This window comes from Aulonocara stuartgranti (assembly GCF_965226115.1).
Source record: "Aulonocara stuartgranti genome assembly, chromosome: 8".
NCBI classification, from domain to species: domain Eukaryota; kingdom Metazoa; phylum Chordata; class Actinopteri; order Cichliformes; family Cichlidae; genus Aulonocara; species Aulonocara stuartgranti.
The window spans coordinates 5,051,828-5,072,799 of record NC_138959.1 but is presented as its reverse complement, the minus strand read 5'-3'; the positions used below and the strand labels follow the sequence as shown (position 1 = coordinate 5,072,799).

General features: G+C 39.9%; 2 protein-coding genes across 12 annotated transcripts in view; one reads left to right on the top strand and one right to left on the bottom strand.

The window, feature by feature from the left end:
• The window catches only part of ttll6 (tubulin tyrosine ligase-like family, member 6), a 26,696-nt gene extending 14,673 nt beyond the window's left edge, over window positions 1–12,023 (bottom strand). For 4 of the 9 annotated variants that reach the window (XM_082544922.1, XM_082544930.1, XM_082544928.1 and 1 more), the window contains exons 1-4: window positions 6,937–7,057; window positions 4,716–4,867; window positions 3,184–3,258; window positions 1,200–1,376 (exon numbers count right to left, since the gene is read on the bottom strand). In XM_082544922.1, coding sequence (XP_082401048.1) covers window positions 1,200–1,347 — 148 coding nt within the window. In that variant the 5' untranslated portion in view covers window positions 1,348–1,376; window positions 3,184–3,258; window positions 4,716–4,867; window positions 6,937–7,057. Of the gene's footprint in view, window positions 1–1,199; window positions 1,377–3,183; window positions 3,259–4,715; window positions 4,868–6,656; window positions 6,861–6,936; window positions 7,058–11,876 lie in introns of those variants that run through there. The other 5 variants (XM_082544927.1, XM_082544923.1, XM_082544926.1 and 2 more) reach the window with 5 other exon arrangements.
• On the top strand, window positions 9,155–20,972 carry calcoco2 (calcium binding and coiled-coil domain 2). Of its 3 annotated transcripts, none has more exons than XM_082544940.1 (15): window positions 9,155–9,277; window positions 9,783–9,966; window positions 10,054–10,156; window positions 10,808–10,968; window positions 15,627–15,752; window positions 15,863–15,988; window positions 16,064–16,156; window positions 16,966–17,063; window positions 17,139–17,208; window positions 17,497–17,661; window positions 17,772–17,960; window positions 18,498–18,635; window positions 18,731–18,860; window positions 19,231–19,247; window positions 19,546–20,972. In XM_082544940.1, the coding sequence occupies exons 2-15, from the start codon at window positions 9,796–9,798 to the stop codon at window positions 19,699–19,701; spliced, it is 1,743 nt and encodes a 580-aa protein (XP_082401066.1). In that variant the 5' UTR covers window positions 9,155–9,277; window positions 9,783–9,795; the 3' UTR covers window positions 19,702–20,972. The 3 variants fall into 3 exon arrangements, with proteins under 3 accessions (XP_082401066.1, XP_082401065.1, XP_082401067.1); XM_082544939.1 differs by having other exon boundaries at window positions 9,172–9,294; XM_082544941.1 differs by lacking the exon at window positions 9,155–9,277 and adding an exon at window positions 9,319–9,628.

Here is a 20,972-nt window from a genome sequence, read left to right as displayed (position 1 = left end):
ACATCCTTCTAAATTACTCCACACTCAAAACTGTTAGCATCCTAGGTTTTTAGGTGATGTGTTTTATGTTTTTTGGTTTATTTTTGGATTTTTTCTTGTTCCATGGCATGTTGTCTTTATAGTTTAATGTTGCTTTCCTTGTACTTCCAAGTTTTGCTATTTATATTTCCGGTCCTTGTATCTGTTTATCTTCTTTGTTTAGTTTGTAATATTGGGTTATCCTCATCTGTGATCTCTCTCTGTGCTCTGTGGTTGTCTGTTCTCTCAGATTAGTCTTGTGTCCTCTTTCAGTCATGTCTCTGTGTTCTGTTACTCTGTTCCTGTGTCAAGTTTGTGCGTCTTGTCTGGGCCTCATGTCTTATTTTTGATAGTCCCTTTTCTCATGTGTCTCTCATCAGTTAGATTCTCTTCACCCGTGTTGCCCAGGTGTTTCCTCTCTGCCCTGATTCCTTCCTGTGCATATATTGTCCATATAATTAATTCCTGTTTAGTCTGAGTTTTGGTATTTTTGTATTAAAAGCTGTTTTGAGTGCAGTCCTGCCTCTGAGTCTGCACCCTGCAGCTACACATTAACACATGACAAAAATAAGGAAATTAACATTTAACTTCAGTTACCAAGTTGACATTTCTTAATTATTACTTTTCTCATCTTAAAAACTCATAGGTTCACGATCAACCCATGTAAGGTTGGAAGTGCAATTTGAATAATGGACACACTCTTTTGAAAGAATTTTGTCTGGTTGGAGGAGCCAAAGCAGCCAATTTTACAGAATAGTGAGTTACACCCACTTAACAAAACTTTGAAAAGAATTAACCCAACATTTCAAAGGTATCATTTTATGATCTGTATACATATTAGATTAATTTTTAATTTATAGTTTCTCTCTTTTGTTTTAATTATAGTCAATAAATTCAATAAATATTTTAATTCTGGAAAGATTACCAATTTAAGAATATATTTGAGCCTTTTGTTGCCCCTTACCAACTTTTTTGAGACATGTTGCTGCCATCAAATTCAGAAAGCGCTAATATTTTTATAAAAAAAATGGCACATTTTCTCAGTTCATGTTCTTTTGTGAATAAAATACAGGTTTATGATCTTTGCAAAACATTGCATTTTGCTTGCATTCACATTTTATACAGCGTTCAAACTTTTTCAGAATTGCCATCGTATGGACGAGCTCTTGCAGTAAAGTACCTCTTCTTGCTTTTCCTTCTCTGCTTGTTGACGGGTTGCGGCATGCATTTGTAAGATTCAGTTTGGCTTTCGCTCTCCTCTCCCTCACCCCGCTGCTCACATTTATGTGTGTCGGTGTTTCTTTCTGGGCTGTCCAGAGGTAGACCCATCCTGAATGAGAAACATGTGCTCAGCTGACCTGCAAGGCATGCCAAAAACTTCATGAAATTGTGACACAAACAGAAAAATGATCAATTTTCCAACACTCATATCTCTCATTCTGAATGGTATGTGCCATACAGCCACACAATGAAATTCAATCAAATAGAACAAACTACATGCTGTAAGTGCACGCGTGGAATCATGTTTCTGTTTCCATCTCTCTCATCAGGTGAGTGCTCTGGCTGTCAGCGTGCTGTCACAGGCTGGCATTCAAGGGTTATTGTGGCAGTACAGATACAGGGAGTGGGTAATACTACAGCCACAGTGAGGGGAAATGATCCTAATACCAAGCAGAAGTGCTAAAGTGTGACACTTTTTTACTTTTACTGCTTTTTATAACGTAAATTAAAAATACACATAAGTGGTGTAAGGAAGCAATACATGGACACCAGTGAAAATATCTCAGTCTATTCATTCTTCAGATGTTGTCTTTTAGTAGTATCCCTTCCCCATTTTCCCTGTTGAAGTGACAGATTTATCTTTTTATATTATACAGTTTATCTCCTCAACAACATCCTGCCTTCGACTGGGAGTAGAAAGGCAGCACAAAGCACCATTCGCTGTCTCGATCACCCTGATCATCAAGTTTTTTGACAGGAAACTGTCGAGCCTAAAAGCACTTTTACTAAATGACCACACTGAAATGATCACCAATACACTCTTCCAGATAAACATCACACAAGTTATTTGTAATTTTATATAAGTAGCAGGTATCACTGCAAGTATAAGCAGAGAGACATGGCACTCAGAGAATCCTGAACTGAGATATATGGGGGAAATTTAATAAAAGCAAAGAGGCTGCATAGAAACATAACTTTTAGAGGAAAATTATTTACTACTACTACTACTAATTAAAAGCAATCAGCAAACATTTTGAATGTTTTTTCATTATATCTAAAATAACAATAAAAAAGATAATAATAATAATAATAATAATAATAATGATAATAATAATAATTTACTTTATTCCTGCAGTACATTTAAAGGGGTTTACAACTTGCTTTGAAGGAAGCGGAAAGCAGGATAGTTTAGACTTAACCAGACAGCCAAATGTCAATTCACATATATTAAAAAAAACAAACAAACTACAAAACATAAAGATTAAAAATATAAGACTAAAATCAGACAATCAGAGGTGATTTAAACTTACTGACTCTGAAAAGCTTATCTCTTCAAGGAAGAGTGTTCTGACGCATCCTGATAGCAAAAGGATTGTCGTTTTTATGACTTTAATCACAATTTTGAAACAGTCAGGAGGAGTACACACTGTTGATAACCTCTTATCTCTGACTTGTTTTTGTCAAGAAAGCCAATGAAAAGAAAGCCTTACTATGTTGAACTTGGTTCATAGTACACACCTCTGTTGTCTATAATTAGTCCTCAGTATACAATATACGATTCATTTAGCGTGGATAATTCTATCCTATTAGTGTGGCTTTGTGTGAAATACACAAAGACAATATACAGGTCTTAACTCGGGTTATTTACGTGTTCTTCTGTAAACATCTTTCTGCATTCTGACCTAAACTGAGTCACTGTCACAGCAGCGTCTCAGCCGTTCGCCTCTGACTCTTGTCTGGTGTCTTACAGGGTCAAGGTGAGTTCAAGTGAACTCCTGGTAATGATCGTGACAGAATACTGCAGGTTGGTGGCATTAAAAAGGGACACCACAGGTACACACAGTGGGAGGTTACGGTGCCAGGTAACAGCACTCGGATCCAATGATCTGGATAATCCTGACCCTGAACTGTGAGCTTTACACTGGCTTGAAACACCCCACTGACCTCAGCCCAGATTCAGTTACAGCCCCGTGAAGGATTTCTCCAAGGCTCTCCTTCAGTGTTCAACAAAAGCAGGTACTGCAATGCAAATGAGAAAAAGTATACATAGAAAAAAAAACATACATACAACTTCATATGGATTTTTTCACATATACACATGCACCAGGCTGCAAAACCCTTTCTCAATTGTATCAAGTTGTTTAAATAAAGTAAATTCAATTCAGTTCAATTAATTAAAAATGCAAAATTAAGTCTATATCATTTGCACAAGCTAATAAATCCAAGTCTACAAACTGCTAACAGTTCAAAAAGATTCAAAGAGGAACTCTGTCACTTGACTGATTTCGGTGGTGAATGGTAACTCAAACTAACCCAGTTTAATTCAGCAGTATTGGGATAATTCACGTGTGCATCCATCCAGCCATCCATCCATTTTCAGACACTTTGACACTTATCCAGGTCATGAGGGCAGCAGACTGAACAAAGACCCAGACCTGCCTCTCCTTAGCCACCTCCTCCAGCTCTCCTGAGGGGATACCAAGTAATCCCCTGGCCAGCTGAGAGACATAATCTCTCCACTATGTCGTGTGTCGACCCAGACCTTGACTGACCAGTAAGTCGACAGCTTTGCTTTCACGTTCTGACTTTTCTCTATCACATAAGATCAGTACATTATCTGTATTACTGCAAATGTGTCATTCCATCTGTCAGCTTCCTGCTTTCATCTCCTCTCGCTTGTGAATGAAACCCTGAGATACTTAAACTCCTCTACTGGAAGCATAAACTCCTTCTAGCCCTGTAGTGGACACTCCATCCTGTTAGCACATGGAGGTGTTAATTCTCATCCCAGCCAATTCATAAACCACCCCAGCACAAGCTGCAGGTTGTTGCTCTATGAAACCAACAGAACATCGTTGTATAAAACCCCAAGACCCTCCAACCTTTGGCTGCACCTATTCTATCCTAAAATTATGAACAGAATTGTTGAAAAAGGGAAGCCCTGGTGAAGTCCAACATCTACAGTAATGAGTCTGATTTATTTAATCCAAACCAAGCTCTTACTGTGGTGGAAAAGGGTTTGAATACCTCATGAAAACTACAACCCACAAAGAGGCATGTGGTCGAATGTCTTTTCCTACAAAACTCACATAGATGGGTTGGGCAAACTCTTATGTGCCCTCAGACAGCCCTGAGAGGAGATAGGGCTGGGACAAAACTGCAATCGTGAATCCAAGGATTGTCCAAGGGACATATGATTCTGTCCGTCACCCTGACATAGACCTGAAGCCTTGAGAGTGGCAATCTACCGCCCCAGTTTGCCTTTCCTGATTATGATTGGACATATCTTGACACAATCTGCTGAGTTTTTGTCATTTCTAAGGTGAAGTTTGTGGTTCTGTTGAATGACAACTAATATTTGGGCTTTTAGCACTCAAAACCTGTTGCATTTGACCGTTTTCAGTTCTATGCTAGTGTATCTGATAAACTGACAGCTCAATAGTGTCTCATCATCCTTTGATAAAGTTCTTACTTACCTGCACTGGTGAAGTCATCGATATTAGAGGGTGTTGCTCCCCCTTTGTCCACACCTCTTTGAATCACGGATCTCAGCTTCAAGAGCTTCGTAAGACACTGCCACACTCCTCAACAAGCAAACAGGTGAGCCACATCTCTGTACCTCTGGAGCCTTAAAAAAAAGCAGATTTGTATCATCAGCTCAGATTGACTTACTTAGTTTGACTCAAGCAGTGGATCTGGTGACCAATTAGAAACAGTGGGGACAAAAAATAAAAAACCCAATCCCTCCTGAAAAGATTGAGAGATCTTAGTGGGGAGCAAGTGGAGAGGTATAATCCCTGACATTTGTTAGGTGAAATAGGAGAAGTGCTTTTCAACGCCTCGACTTGTTAAATTTAAATCTGTGCTGAAAAGAGCTGCAGCAGTGTGTGGTGTAAGTGAACAGGCTGGACATCGATCTTCCTGGCCAAGCTGAAACGAAGCACCTTCAGCCAGAGCATGAAGACAGAAGAGAAGATGTAGGCCAAACATTTGGCAAAGAAGAATAAAAAGTAGAAACGCGACACTGTACCTTGCTACTGAACATGTCTTAATTAGACATAACGGGCCTGGACAATAATGATGAGGTGACAGAGTAGCACAAAATCTGGTGAGGCTACAAGCTGGCACTGATCAGACGCCTTGATTAATCAGTCAATCAACATTAATTAATAATCAGCTGACATCTTACTCCCTTCCACACTCACTTATCTTTGTTATGATGCTTTAAAGATCTACTGCTAAGCTTCAAGCGACTGAACTGACGAGTCGTGACTGCACATGCTGTTCAAGGTATTTAACTGATATGTGTGTGTGTGTGAGCCTCATGGGAAATTATAGTTTAATGCAGGGGTGACGAGCTGCTTGTTTGTTTGTTTGCCACATGGAACCAATTTTAGTGGATCAATAAAACCAAAGAAATACATATACATAAATTATGGCCCATACATTTACAATACAAAAAGGATAAAGAGTTTTTCCATATTCAGTCAGCCTGCTGTTATCACAATGAAAAGCTTTAGGGCGATTCCTTATCAGAAACATATTACTTCAGTTTGTCAGTAAAAGGGCCTGCAAAACTAGCAATAACCCACACAATGTTCAGTAAAAACCAATGTCCATCCACTGGGCTGGATTTGACGTATGTATTAAATGAGAGTAAGAGTCTCTGGAACAATCTGAAAATCAAATCAAAAAAGCCAGTCACTTCTTTCTAAGTTCCATCTTTTATTCCCTAAACAATTTCTGTACATTTTTCATACAGCTGATTAGTCCTCAAACTGTTTCCCCACAATGCTTGCTGTAGTATGCTGCTCCTGTAAAGCACTTTTGTAATGTGGCTTTGATAAGGACTATATATATTTTGACCAAGTACACGCCAAACTCTTTATTGTAACTTTTAGTCAGTTCCTGTTCTCTTTGAAGCTATTTATGTTTATTTTGCACTTCCTTTTAGGCTGTCTAATCTTGTTGTGGTTTCTTTTTTAGTTATAATTAAATTTTAGTCGTTTGTGTTAATTTTGCATCTTCTTTAGCTTCTTTTTGCAGATACAGATATTTTTGTTTTGCTTCATTACATCAAATGTAACTATTTTGATTCCTTCAATTACCATTTAAATGCTGCACTGCCACTGGCAAATGTCACCTAGATTATACTTGTAGCAAAGAAGCGTGGATCGGGCACAGTAACGTTTAGAAAGTATTTTTTGAAGGTTAGCATGAAACAAAGGGCGCAAATTATTATTATTTTTTTTTCAAAAGTAAAAAGTATTCAAAAGAAAATGCATTGGTGGACATTTTCTTTAAGGTACAGTATTGTATGTTATCAAGTTTATTCTCTAATTTAAGCTACCCACGGTGTTGAGGTGCTAACTTGAAATGTGAAGATAAGCTCACGCAGAAAGGAGGCACAGACTTACAGAGCTTCTCTTTTCGGAGCCATCCTCAAGCCATTTTTAAGCAAAAACGTCTCTAAATTTAAATTTCAGTGATAGGTTGCGAGTGTTTCTCCCAGTGCAGTAAAAAACAAAAACAAAAGAAGTTTATCTGTGCTTTTAAAATCAAGCAAACGTCTAGCAAAGAAAACTGACCGCACAGCTTGACGCTAGACGTGTTGTTTCTATGGCAACAGAACGCCGACTTCTCCCCAGCTCGGTCAGCTTTAAAAAGCTTTAAAAAGGAAACAAAATGTGAATTTACCGATGGATGTGGTATCCTCTTGTTATCGGTGAGTAACACTAAACGAGCAGCCTTCCGTATTGTTAATGTTGCTGGCGTGTCGTGCTCTTGGTCTTGGCTGGGAGGACCGAGGAGCCCTATAACCTACAAATGTAAACATGAATGAAGTCGAGAAGAAGACGAAAACCCTGTTAAGACTTTTAGCCAATCACAAGTCGGGGTGTGAGAGTTCTCGTCTCTGATTGGTTGTTTGTTTCACCGATGAGGAAAACTGCATCAACAGGTGCACCACGTATCCCATGCGTGAAATACTGGGAATCTTTGTTTTGCTTTCTTTTGTTGTTGTTTTTATTGCAGAACTCAGAGAAAAGTTTTCAGTCACAATACATAATAGAAGATTTTCGGTATATTCCTAATCGTTTTAGGTATTCAAAGCGAATAAATTGTTTTTTAAAAAGAGATGTGCAAAAAAGGATTTTGAAGGAGATGTTATTTTGTAAAAGACAGACATTTCAGTGTGGCAAAAGCTAAAAAGAAAACCCACTGAATTCTTAAAAAAAAAGTATGACAAGAGCTAGTAAAAAATGTTGGGAGTCTTGCAGGTTTTAAAGTCATAACTACAGAAAAAGAGCCTGGCTCCCTCTTGTGTTTCCATCTCTAGTTGTAAGCAAAGTGTTAAAATTGGACTACATTTCCCAAGATGCAGCCATCATTAGAATGCCTTCACAGATAATCTGAAACAAGAGGTCCAAGCCTTTGTGCATACTGACTATAAGTTATATGTCTTACTGTTTCGGTAGTTTTGTATTTTGAATTTTATTGCATTCTGCCCGTAGTTTTTATTCATCTTAACTTGCAACCTTATAAAAGAATAACTTATTTATATTTATACATACATACATACACACACAGTTTGACACACTTATGCAGCTTTCTTGTAATTTCTTTAAGGAGTCTTCAGGAATATTTTTCGAGATGTCTTGAAGGACATTCAACGCTCTTCTTTGGATGTTGGCTGCCTTTAGCTCTGTTCTCTGTTGAAATGATCACACACTGCTTCAATAATGCTGAGGTCCGGGCGCCATGAATCATGGAGGCCAGTCCATGAGTGATGGTGTTCCACTCTGTGATTTTTTTCATTCCTTGTATGGTCTTACTGCATTGGCTGTGTGTTTGGGACCATTGACATGCTGAAAAATAAAACTATTGCCAATCAGACACTTTCCAGATGGTATTGTATGGTGAGTCAAAATCTGACCTTGTTTCTTTGCATTCATAATTCCAACAATGATGACAAAATCCCAACACCACCGCCAAACCATGACAGAGCATCCACTGTGTATTACAAATGGTTGTGTCCATTAATTTCAAGTTCAGATTCATCAGACCTGTCAACACTGAATTTCAGTCCAGCTCTGGTGTAATTTGGCATGCCTCTGCCCTTCCTCCCACTTTCCCTTTATTAAGCACGACTTCTTGACAGCCATCCTTACACTGAGACCATTTCTGATGAGGATTCGGTAAATAGTAGATGAATCAACTGAAAGGTCAGAAAGATCTTTTTTTGTGTAGACCTGCTATGTCTCCTTTACCCTCCACTTTTCCACGTTCCTCAAATTAAGGGACATAGAGAAAACTACAATAAGATGTGCATCGACAAGATGCATAAGTACTATTTTACACCTGTTAAACTGTGTTATCTTTGGTATTTTTCATAGCTCACACTAAAGAAATATCAAGAAATTATGTGTTTCTGCGATGGTAACAAAGTGCCTAAAGATACAGTTTAAAATTGGTTCTTTGCTCAGTTTTCTGTTATGTGTAGACAACATGGTTTCATCACTTCAGCTACATGCTTCTTTCAAGCTTGAATGAGTTATAGATCAGTGTTAAGTGGGTTAATAAACAAAACATTCCTCTAAATGAGGAATGATCAAGTACGAGGACTGGACTAAAATCGGGGCAAAAGCATCCAATTTGAACGACCTTCAGAAAGCCTGGAGGAGGTACAAATTACAAAATATGAAAAACTGAAGGGAAGGGTTAAAACAATGTTTAAAATGTATTGTTTAAATAAATGTTGTTTTTTTTAAAGCACTATTCAGGTTCTCAGGACTACACAAATATAACATAATCATTCATATCTGACATCTGCAAAGAGCTTTAAAAGTTTTTCTGAGTTTCCCCCCCAGGCATGAGGTTTTAAAAGATTGTTTTCAGCTCTTACGTGACATGCCCGAAAAAAGCCCCTTCTGCGTCACTGAGGTTTGTAACGTTTACGTGCATGCAAAACAAATATCCGACGAGCATGTGAAGGCAGCACTCAGCTGGTAGTTCCCTGAGCAGCAGACGTCGGAGCGAGGTACTGACAGAAAATATGTGAGTTTCATGTGTTTAGCCGAACATCTGACTGCGATTTTAGGATTATTAGAAGAGTTTCTGTTGTAGTTTTTATCTTGTATGCGTGGAAGACGTCGGTTAAGTCCAGGGTGCGGTCTTTTAGGCTGTTTTGCTTTCGATTTCTTCTTCTTTCTTTTTTTTTTTTTTAATGATCTATCGTGAGTTTACGGCCTTCAAAAGTTTATAAAACACATTTGAGGTCATCGGCTGACAAGGGGGATGTCTTAAAAATAGCATTTAAGTCATTTTAGTTGTAGGAAAGTTGATTTTCAGATCGTTTTTGGAGCGTAAGCAGTCAAAGAATAGAACAATGGTAAGTGCGCAAAAGCAAATAAGCAACAACATCAGGAGGAGGCCTGTAACACCGCTGCTGCTTTCTGTCCTGACACCGAGAGCTTGCTGTACCTGTTCTCATCTGTCAGCGTCCTGAAATGTTTCATCATCGACCTTTATATGTTTTCTGGCAGAGTGCATCTCAGCATGGAGAGCAACACTGCTACAGAGGTAGCAGACCACTTGGCGCGCACCTTCTCCCAGGTGGTGTTCATCGACATCCCTCAGTCATACCCACCGTCCACCCACGTCACCTGCAGCTACACCCTCACTGCGGCCTTCCAGCCCAACCCTAGGGACTGGGTGGGCATCTTTAAGGTGGGTTGGATCAATTAAATCCTCAACTTTTTTTTATAAATGTTAAATCAAAGAATGTCCTTCTTAAGCTTTTCTACCCTTTTCCAGGTGGGGTGGACCACAACAAAGGATTATCATACCTTTGTGTGGGTGGAACCATGTATAGATGTAGTTGGGGAACAGACAGTGACAAGGCAAGCTTTCTTTAAGGGTAAGAAATGCTTTCACTTCTGTTTCCAGGTGAATGTGTTTGGCTGTGTTTGTAGTGTACACCCTAGTTGTGTCTTAAATGCAAACAGTTTAGGATTAAATCTGTTTTTCCTGAGCTGCTGTGTCAATGATCTGCACAGACAGATATGATTATATCCAGGTTTCACCCACAGAATCCTATTTTTCTTTTTGTTTTTTGTCCAGTTAAAATGGCAGAAGCTCAAACAATCCATCACTGGTTTTTCAGATTTACAATAAAGTATCCACATATTTTATGACTCAAAGAGGTGAAAGTACCCCATGTTTTGCACACAAGAAAGTCAATATGTTATATAACCAAAATCTAAGCTTTTAGAGAGCCTTATTTTCATAATAATGAAACTTTTCTTGATATTAGATTTTTTTTTTGAACTTGTCAATCAGAAACCATTTTTAGCCAATTTTACAAGAACATGTAAAAACAAATCTATCATTCTGGCATCTTCAGGGTTTTTGTGTGTTCAGTTTATTGGGGGAGTTTAAAATGTAATATGGATCTGTTTACATTTTTTAGCATTTTATTGATTGAGAAACAAAATAATAAACGTTTCAAAGAGCAGTGAGAGTTTTTGAGTCATCATGACATCAAGATCTCGTTATCCGTTTCCTTCAGATTACTACCTTCCCAAAGATGAGATCGAGTTCTACCAGTTCTGCTACGTCGACAGCACCGGTCAGGTGCGAGGAGCCAGCACTCCTTTCTGTTTCAGAAGCCCTGCGGAGCAAAGCCTGGAGATCAGCCCAGACGACGACCTGCTGGTTATCACAACACAGGTAAGTGATTTAAACCTGACATAAAGGAAACGGCAGGGTAGCCAGGATAATGTAGTGAGGAGTGATGTGGTGTTGAACAAGCTGGAGATAGGTTTCGAGACTCTGATTAGAGGGTATTACAGCAGATGACGACAAGGAAAAAGATGCATAAATTGTGCAATATTTTTCACTTGGTGAAAGCATGGCAACGTCACCTTGTTGATATGTATGTCAAAGCAAAGCTCAGAGTTACAGATCACACCCAGATGGTGGGCGGAGCTTGATGTTGAAGGGCCTGTTTTAATTTCCTAGCTGCAGGTCAGGTATGTAAGGCCAAATAAAAGAGGTTTACAGCCTCAGAGGTTCACAAGTGCTATTCCAAATCTTTGTGAATCCATCTGCTGTGGGAAATAACAAAGCTAAAAGTACCTATATTTGGAGTAACTAAGCTGTAGGAAGTTTTCTGACATCCAGAAATGAAGCTGCAAGACACAAAAACAGGACCACCTTAAAACCATCTTAATATGGAGCTCAGTTTTGTGACTGTACAGCAAATAAAGACGCCTCATATGCCACGTTAATGAATCAAAAATTTAAAACGGCATGAAAAAAAGAAAGCCTTTTGCCCACATACACTCGCCACCTTTCAAATTACTTCTTCAAGCTTCAAAGCGCCTTCATAGCCTCACAAATGTAAAAGACTCATCTGGAACGCCGTCACACTGACAAAATCCAGCCACAGACGCCCAACGTGCAGTATGAACGCGTCAGAAGTATTTAAACCAGTTCTGTGGCATTTTCTGCTGCAGTAGGTGCTTTGTTATGATGATGCATACACAGACTCAAAGTGAAAGCATTACAAGCTTTGCTGTCTAAGCTGGTAAAAACAAGTTATACATTCTAATAACAAAGCCTTTAAAAAGACTTACGGCCCTAGCAGGGTCTCTTCCTGACATTGTCCTGGAGTGGGTGTGGTCTCTCGCCCCCCTGCCTAGGTGCCGTCCGTTTGGTACAGCTGACTCCCATCAGCAGTTAGAGGTACTTAAGGCCAGGGATAGGTGAGCTCTAGGCCAGAACCAAGCCAGGTAACTATAGACCGATAGCTTTACCATCACATATATGTAAAGTTATAGAGAGAATGATAAATGTAAGATTAATATATTATGTAGAAAGTAGAGGATTTATCTAACTATCAAAGTGGATTTAGAAGAGGGAGAAGTACTATGGATCCAGTATTGTGTTTGGAGCATGAAATTAGGAGGGCTCAGATAAATAAAGTGTGTGCGGTGGCAGTGTTTTTCAATATGGAGAAAGCTAATGATATGATGTGGAGAGAAGGTTTGTTAATTAAAATCCATAAATTGGGTGTTAGGGGGTGGAATGTATAGGTGGATTTTGGATTTTTTTAAAGGGTACGCAAATACAAGTGAGAATTGGAAAGTGTTAGGGTTCCTGGGTCTTTGACCCAGTGGTTTCTGTTTTGTACCCTTTATTTGTGTTCTCTTCTTAGTTTATTTTTGTGAAGGATTTGGTTTCTGTTTTACATTTCTATTTTTTCCCCCAGTTCTTCTTGGTGTGTGATTTTGTAGTTCTTAAGTTTGGTTCCATACTCCATCTGTTCTGTGTCCAGTCAGTGTCTGTGCCTGCCCCACGTCTCTGTTACAGTGCCTGCTTGTGAGTCTGTGTCTATAAGTTCAGTCTGTGTTTCCTGTTTTACTTTGAAAGTCCGTATCTCATGTTAATGCGTCTAGTTTTGCTTCCTTTGTCTCATCAGCCCTGTTTTGTCCCAGCTGTGTTTCCCTCCTGTCTCTCATCTTTTGATTGCCTCCTCTGTGTATTTAAGCCCTGTGTTTCTGTGTCAGTGTCGCAATCTACCATCATATTGTACTGTATGGTCTGTTTCCCAGGCTGCCGCATTAGTTTATTTTGTATTCTAGTTCAGCCAGTTTTTTGTTTTGCCGTCCAGCATTAAATCTGTATTTAAGTTCACCTTTTGTTTCCGTGATTCTGGATTTTGGGTCTTTTTCCTGCCTGCACACAGCCTTCACATGACAGAGTTATTCAGGAGAGGTTTTCTGTAGAGAATGGGACTCCTCAGGGAGCATAGTGAGTCCCTTGTTATTTTCTCTAATGATTCATGATGTGTTTAATGATATAGAGCGTGGGGTGGGATGTTCACTTTTTGATGGAGCCTTATGGAGGAGAGAGAGGAATGTAGAATTTATTGTAAAGAAGCTGCAGGAAGCAGTTGGTAAAGTTGAAGAGTGGTCGTATAAGTGGGGCTTCAAAGGGGTTAGTGAGGAAGTTGGGTGAAGCTATATGGCGTGGAATTAGAAAGAGTGAGGAAGTTTAAGTTTGTGGTTGGCTGGGAGGGTAACTTGGGGTGCACACATTCAGGAATTGGTGGGTAAGTGTAAAAGTTTTAAATATTTTGAGGTGTTTAGTTTGGAGGGATTGGGAAGCGAATAGCGAATCCTTGGGGGCCATATACACTGGGTTGGTGAGGTCAATGTTAGATTGTGGTTGTGTGGCATGTAATTCGGAGATGCCACTAGGATTGAGGAGAGAACATCTTGGATTGAATTATTGGGCAAATTTACAGGGGCAGGATCACCCTACACTAGAAGTATTTAAACCTTGCTGGGAGAAAGGAGGGAATTAAAGAGCTTTGGATGGGTGGGGGGGGGGAGAGAGCTAGAGAATTTAATTTGGATCAGTTAGTCATGTCAACGAGTGCCGTGGCCTGCAATCCCTCCATGGATACTTCCTGAAGCAGTAGTAGATTTTGTATTATTGGACAAGAAGAGTAAGGATAGGCAGGTGGTCTGTACTCCCATTCAGTTCAGGGTTACATTGAACAGTATTATGGGTATGTGCAAGTATATACAGATGCGAATCCAGCTAGTCAAGTGGGGGTAGAAGTGGTGATTCTGGATTTTATGGTAGAAATTGGGAAGAGAATAAATGATGGCTTGTCTGTGTTTACAGGAGAAATGATAGCAATTCTATTAGCGGTTCAGTGGGCGGAAGAGATGAGGCCACTGAAAGCAATTATTTGTTCAGATTCAAGAGCATCCTTGGTCAGTCCATAGAGCGGTCATTCAGAAGGTCGATCAGATATTTTAATAGAGATTCGGCAAAGTCTTTTCAGAATACATATGATGGGTCTGTTAGTAGTGTTTGTATGGGTCCCGGCTCACTATGGGGCGAGGGGGAATGAAGAAGCAGATAGGTTGGCAAAGGAAGCCACTTATCATAGGATAGATCATCTGGCGGTGAGTTTTGTTCAAGCGGATTAAGAGTATTTTAAAGTTAGAAATGAGGGCTAGATGGCAAAAACAAAGAAGAAAAGAGGGGAAGGTGGTTCTATAAAATTCCAAGGGGGGTAGGAGAAAGGAGAGCCACAGGACGGAGTAGGCGAGAGGAGGAGGAGGAGGAGGAGGAGGAGGAGGTGGTGTCAAGAATGAGATTTGGACATACAGGATTGAATTCTACACTATTGTTGATAGGGAAACATAATTCAGGGAAATGTGGTTATTGTGGAGAGGAGGAAACTTTAGCACATGTTGTTTTGCAGTGTTGGAAGTATAAGGTAGAGAGGAGACAACTGGTCCGAAAATGAAATTGGATCTTATTAAGTTATTGCAAAAGGAGTCGGAGAATAAAAGTTATCAGGCTTTGATTTAAGTTTTTGGTGTGTGTGTGTGTGTGTGTGTGTGTGTGTGTGTGTGTGGGTGTGTGTGTGTGTGTGTGGCTTGACTCCTGCTCAGTGAAGAGGAGTGGGTTTGGTGATTAACCTTCTGTTTTGCTTAATTTTTTCAGGGTTTTGACCAACTACTGAGTTGTGTTTACTTTTTCTTTTTTTCTTTTTTTTAATGGTGACAGCAGCTTGACCGTCTCTGAGTTTTGTTGGAATGTTAATAAAACCTTTTAATTTAACCGTTTTACCTCTTTCTCTCCTTTTTCAACCTTTTTGTTACTTCCCCTCATCCCCTAGACCTTTTCATGTGTTCATATTTTCATGTGTTCACATTTTCCTGCTGTTTGAAGGGTTTTCTTGACTTTGTCCACCTCTGTTTTGTCTCTGTATCCCCTGTCTTCACTCCACTTCCGGTCTATTTTGATGATTGTTTTGCCTTGCTTTCCTCCTGTGAATTGACTTGTCTTTTCCCCTAATTCCTTGATGTTGTGGTTTTTTTGTTTGTTTGTTTTCCCCTACCCCAAGTCTCATCTTTGCCTGTCTGAATTCTTGCCTGTGTGAGCGTCTTCCCCACCTTATCTCCACCTGCACCCCTTTCAACCCTGTGTACATTCAGTCTTTATACTTTGTCAGATTCTGTAATATTTTATTCCACTGTTTTCAGTGTCCGTAGAGGGTTAGGTCTTTAGTGCTTAGTTCTGCAGTGAGCGTAATAGATCACAAACACTGTTCACAGTCACGTGTCAGTGAGCATCTGGGCTATTGAAGAGCTTCTGAAGATGTTTGTTTTTAGCCAAAAAAAAGTATCTGTGATCCCTGAGAGGTCTTTGCTCGCCATTATACTTCTAATACTTCAGAGGGGTTAAATGCAGTGCTTGCTTCTGACTTTTGTCTCTTCAATAACACATGAGAGCAGGTCGCAGTGTCTGAAAAGTAAACAGAGCTTTTTATTGACATATTTGGTTTTTCCTTTTTCCAGGACCAAGTTGAGCAGAGCTTACGCGAAAAAGCTGAAATGCAGAAAGAGCTGGATCAGATAAGAGCTGAAAATGAAACCTTGAAGAGTGCTCTGCTGAGGGAGCAGCAGCAAGCTGCCGGCTTAAAGGTCCACTTATCTTATTTTCCACTCTGCCATTTGTCTTGTGCAACAGAGAAAATGGTAAAGTGTAAGCTGAACTTTGGTAAGCTGACTCAGTGTTATTGATTCTCTCACAGGGGCAGAATGAGCAAAAAGAGAAAGAAAACGCCGAACTGGCCACTGAACTGGATCAAACCAAGCAACAGATTAAAAACCTGAGAAGCTCTTTGCAGCAGCAGCTGAAAGAAAATGACAGCTTGAAGGTTTGCCCTCGCTTGACATTTTACATCTAAATTCAGCACTTTGACATCTGTGTAAAAACTTATGTTTGACGTTAGGAGGAGATGGTGATCCAGATGACGAAGCAGATGGAGATACAGCAGGACAGCGTCACTGAGAGGAGGGAGCGGAGTTCATCGAGAACGAGCGAGGTAAGATGGATTCTGTCTCACTGTTAGACGGTCTAAAGTAAGTGAGCTTTGTTAAGTGGGAGCTTTGAACACCACCGATGTTTGGTTCTGGGCTGTATGTGGACTAATCCACTGTCCAGCTCCCAAAGTGCTGAAAGGAAAATCGCGTTATGCTGGGTTTGAAGTGATAAGCTGTAATATTTGATGTTTATGTTGCATTTTTAATATGCTTTGAGTTGTAAAGGTCTCAGTGTGATTTCCTGGTTAAATTTAAAGTAAATAAAGAAGTCTGTAGAGCCAGTTTGCTCAATGCAAGCCGTGTTTGTGCAAATTATGTGTGCAAACTTTTTTTTTTTTTTTTTTAAACTGCCACACTTCACTCTAATGGCAGATATAAAAAATCTTGATACCACAGTCATAGTTTTGTAAAATTGTTGTTTTTCTTTCCTTTTTTCCCATTTTCATCATTTTCAATCTGTTTCACATGTCAAGTGAACCCTTCTCCTATGACTGCTGATCTGAATCTTACAGTAACCTTGTAACGTTGGATCCAAGAAACATAAGCTGGAGCGAATATGATGACAGCAGAACTTTTATTTAATACTGTGGTTTTTACTGGGACATAGACACTCCCGCTCTCTCTCTGCTGTCACGTCCGCTTCCCTCCTCCGACTGTCATTGCCAACATATAAAGAGACACAATAACTGTCAGATCCCAGCACACCTGTTCACCCCGCCCCTGCGCCGCCCCGGGAGCTCACTGCGTCACCCCTCCTCTGCAGCTGGCCAGAGACCACACCCACACCACAAACCTCTTCCTTGTTTTACAGGAGAAATACGATCGAGCTGTGCAGAAGATCAACCAGCTGAAAGACGAGCGTGAGAAGCTGAAGGAGGCGATTGAGGCCCAGAGTGAGGAGATCTCCAAGTGAGTCATTTTCTACTTCAAACCAAAACTTTTAGAACGCATCTGCTTACTGATGCTCAAATCTGTGCGTTTTAGGCTGAATACAAAGGTCAGAGAAGGTGAACGGGAGCTGTTTAAAGCAAAGGACGGCATCCAGCTCATCGAGGTAAATCTTTACCTCTGTCAGTGCGCCCCAGGGTGGCTGTGGCTACAATGTAGCTTGCTATCACCAGTGTGTGAATGTGTGTGTGAATGGGTGGATGACTGGATATGTAAAGCGCTTTGGGGTCCTTAGGGACTAGTAAAGCGCTATGTAAATACAGGCCATTTACCATTTAGTTAACTTTATGTACTGCTGTGATCATTTTAAATGGGCTGGCCTGAGAGTTCATTCATTCAGTTGTCATTTATTTGGAACCAGAAAAATACAAAAATATATATTGCATGCTGGCAGGTGGACCTTCAGAGCAGCAGGAAAGAGAAAGAGAGGCTCGCTGCAGAGCTGCAAAGACTGCAGAGCCTCACCTACAACGTGGACAAAATGCAGAGAGAGAACCAGGACTTACAGAGGAGGCTTTCAGTGCAGGAGACTCAGCAGAGCCCTTCGGATGACCTAAAGGTGCGAACAGGTTTCAAAAAAAAAAGAAAAAAAAAAAAAAAAAAAAGGGGGGATCGTAACCTCCTAAAAAGTACCTAATTTCATGTCTTAAAGATGCGTCTCCTTCTTAGTTTCAGTGTCAGACTCTTACCAGACAGCTACAGGAGACTCAGGCCAAGCTGGCAGCTGAAAAGGAGGAGACCAGAAATGCCAAGAGACGTAATGAGTATTTGGAGGCGGAGATGCAACAAATCCGGGATCAGCTGGAGAGCGTGTGCAAAGCATTGGATGGCGAAAAACGGAAGAGCGGCAAATTTGAGGTGAATCGATGTGAAATTTTAAGATTTAATTCTTATCTGTTTTGGGTTTTCTTTTTTCCTGCTCAAGCTCCACCTAAATCAGAACAAGCAAGAAAAATCAGCTGATAATCATTAAAATAAATATAACTAAATAAAAACAGAAGAAAAGCTGAGAAAATTAAATGATGCTATATTTATCATGTGCATATTGAACTCTGAGCTACTGTCCAGAGTGCATGAAATTAAGTGCCTAAACTCATGATATAATATAAAGGTACAGACTAAAAATTCAGCTTATTATTTTTTTAATATTTAGCTGATCTGATACTTTGTGAGAAATGTGCAAATATCAAACCCCAAGAGCCCCTGAACTTGACTCTATATGACACCTTTGGATTGGACCTCATTAAAGTTCTCAGCGGGTTCGACACAGGCTGGAAATTCTTTAGACTTAAGGTGTTTTAATTCTGTGGTTTATTATCATTTTGGAATTTTTGACCTGCAGTTTGTCTGTTGGACGTTTCTGAAAATTGAACTTGGTTTTCTTTGATTTTTCAGCTGCAAATCCTTGAAGTTAATGAAGTGTTGGCAGATAAGAACATCGCCATAGATGAAAGGGAGTCGACCATAAATCGGAAAGACAATCAGCTCACACTCCTGACACAAGAGAAGGAGGAGCTTGCTCGAGAAAACCAGGTACACACAATAACGCTGGCTCTACTCGGTAGATGTTCAGACTCAGAATCACTTTAAAAAAAATGTTGACACCTCAACTGTGTTTATTTTGCCAGACTCTCAAAGAAACTATTCAGGACCTGCGCAGACTTTACACAGAACCCCCTACGACTCCTGCAGAACCTTTGTACTTGCAGCCAGATGACGACGCACCACCTGCTTCAACCCACGTTTATGAAACCATAGGTGGGAAACTGTCTCACACATGTACTGTCTAAAACCTACCAAATCTGAAGAAAATACTAAATTTAGTATATTTAGCTATTTACACAAACTTTTACCTTGATGTTACAGCCCCTCTAAGTACTGAGGGGCGACTTGGAGTGTGGTTCTTCCCGTTAATTGTCGAGCATTTCCAAGCACTCAAAATTTCATGTGTACAGGACATGTGTGCATGAAATCATGAAACTCTGTTTTGGTTGCAGTTCTTAACAATCTTGCAAAACTGCACTTATTTCATGCCTGTAACGTGCTTTCATTTAAAGATTCGTATCACTGTGTAGGTGAAAAATTCCCCTTATATGGTGCTCACTGCTTTTCTTCTGTCTCATTGCAGGACCAGAGGACGAGGAGGTGAGTCAAATACTTTCCTTTTTATTTAAGTTTTTATATTTAATTCAGTCCAGCTTCACACCTACAGTGGTTTTGGTTTAGGATTTATTTTTTCCTGATAGCCTTGGTGCAGATATCTTGACTAAAGCTGCCACAGAGTGACTCCCATGGCATCTCTCCCCTCCAAAACACATTAATGAGAAAAGCGCCCCTCCCTCGAGTGACTCGGCTGTTTAGGGTTTATTTTTGAAGCGGATTTAAAACTTAATCCGCTCGCTATTCCATTACGACCCCTGATGTGCTGCAGTCTCCATTTCAGTCGCTGGTGTGTCGTCACTGCCGCGAGAGCTTCCCCGGCATCACCCAGGACGAACTGGATCAGCACGAGCAGTGTCACCGCGTCTGCCCCTTCTGCACGATGATCTGTGACGACATGGACCAGGCCACGTTTGAAGATCACGTCTACAGCCATTAGGAGAGAGAGCGGCAGCAGCGTGGTTTGAATAAGTCTTAAGAGATGGGTGGTTATACATTTAAAAGTAACTTCTTGGCTTCAACATGTTGGCCTGCAGACACTGGAAACCTGCCTGTGTTACATAATCCTTCGCGGCCTATGTTATTGCATTTAAATATAAAAACGTAAAAGTAGACGGCACAACTTCTCTGCTTGCATTTTGGCACATGCGCACACACACAGATATTTGGCTCTGCTGCTGGTATTAACACACGAAGTGTCAAACAAGTCAGTTAAACTAGACTACAGTCAAACGCCTCATTAAAACCTACTTAGGACATGCAAACTTCTGAATGCACGCTGAAAAATTCACACACACACACACACACACACACGCGTTATAAAGACACACCCGTGGTGGTTTCACATGAATTTAAAGGCTGGTTAGTGAATAAATCCTAAACATTATGAATATGGGAGATATTTAGGGACACAAACACTGATGTTGAACCCCTGCCACATGCAAAACATGTAATGTTTCGCACCACAAATTTGAGTCTACTTCTCCCCCCACTTTTAAGTTTTTCCACAGGCACTGGTTTGGTGAAGAAATTGGAAAGTTGTGTGGAAATTCAAGTTTCTTAATATTATAGGCTTTAACTGTATTGTAACGGTCCTCTAATCAGTAATCATAATGTGATGCTTCACTGCTGCAGAAGCCTCGAGGCAGATAGTGGTCTCATTGGTGGTCACCCTAACATTGTGCTATCAGAGTATGTCGTTTTTGTTCTCCTAAGTTTCTGAAATCAGGAAAGATTATCAGTCATGTATAACGGAAGAAGTATAGTTAAGATAAAGACTCCACTCTGTCATATTTGCTGAAGAGATGATAAAACCTTAGTTTACCTGACCTGAACATCATCGGGGAGGATTTAAAAAAAAAAAAAAAAAAAAAGCTGTTTTTCTTTCCAGCACAAGCAGGATGTGATATAATCTTAAAAAAAATGACCCCACTAGCAGTTTAAGATCCCATCTTTGTCTCAATCTTAGTAGTCTTTAGTTTCTCACATTGAAAGTCAGTTTTAAAGTTTTTACTTTTGAATATAGCCATCAGAAAAATGTGTGATTTTATTAAATGATCCTTGAAGTTGATGAATATAGCATTTTAGGTTAATATCGAAACTTGATGAAATATTAAATATATTATCCGGAGTTATTCATTTGTCTTTGCACTTAGAGGAAATTATGATCAGTTATAACAAAGTCATTTATTTAACCAGGTTTCTGATGAT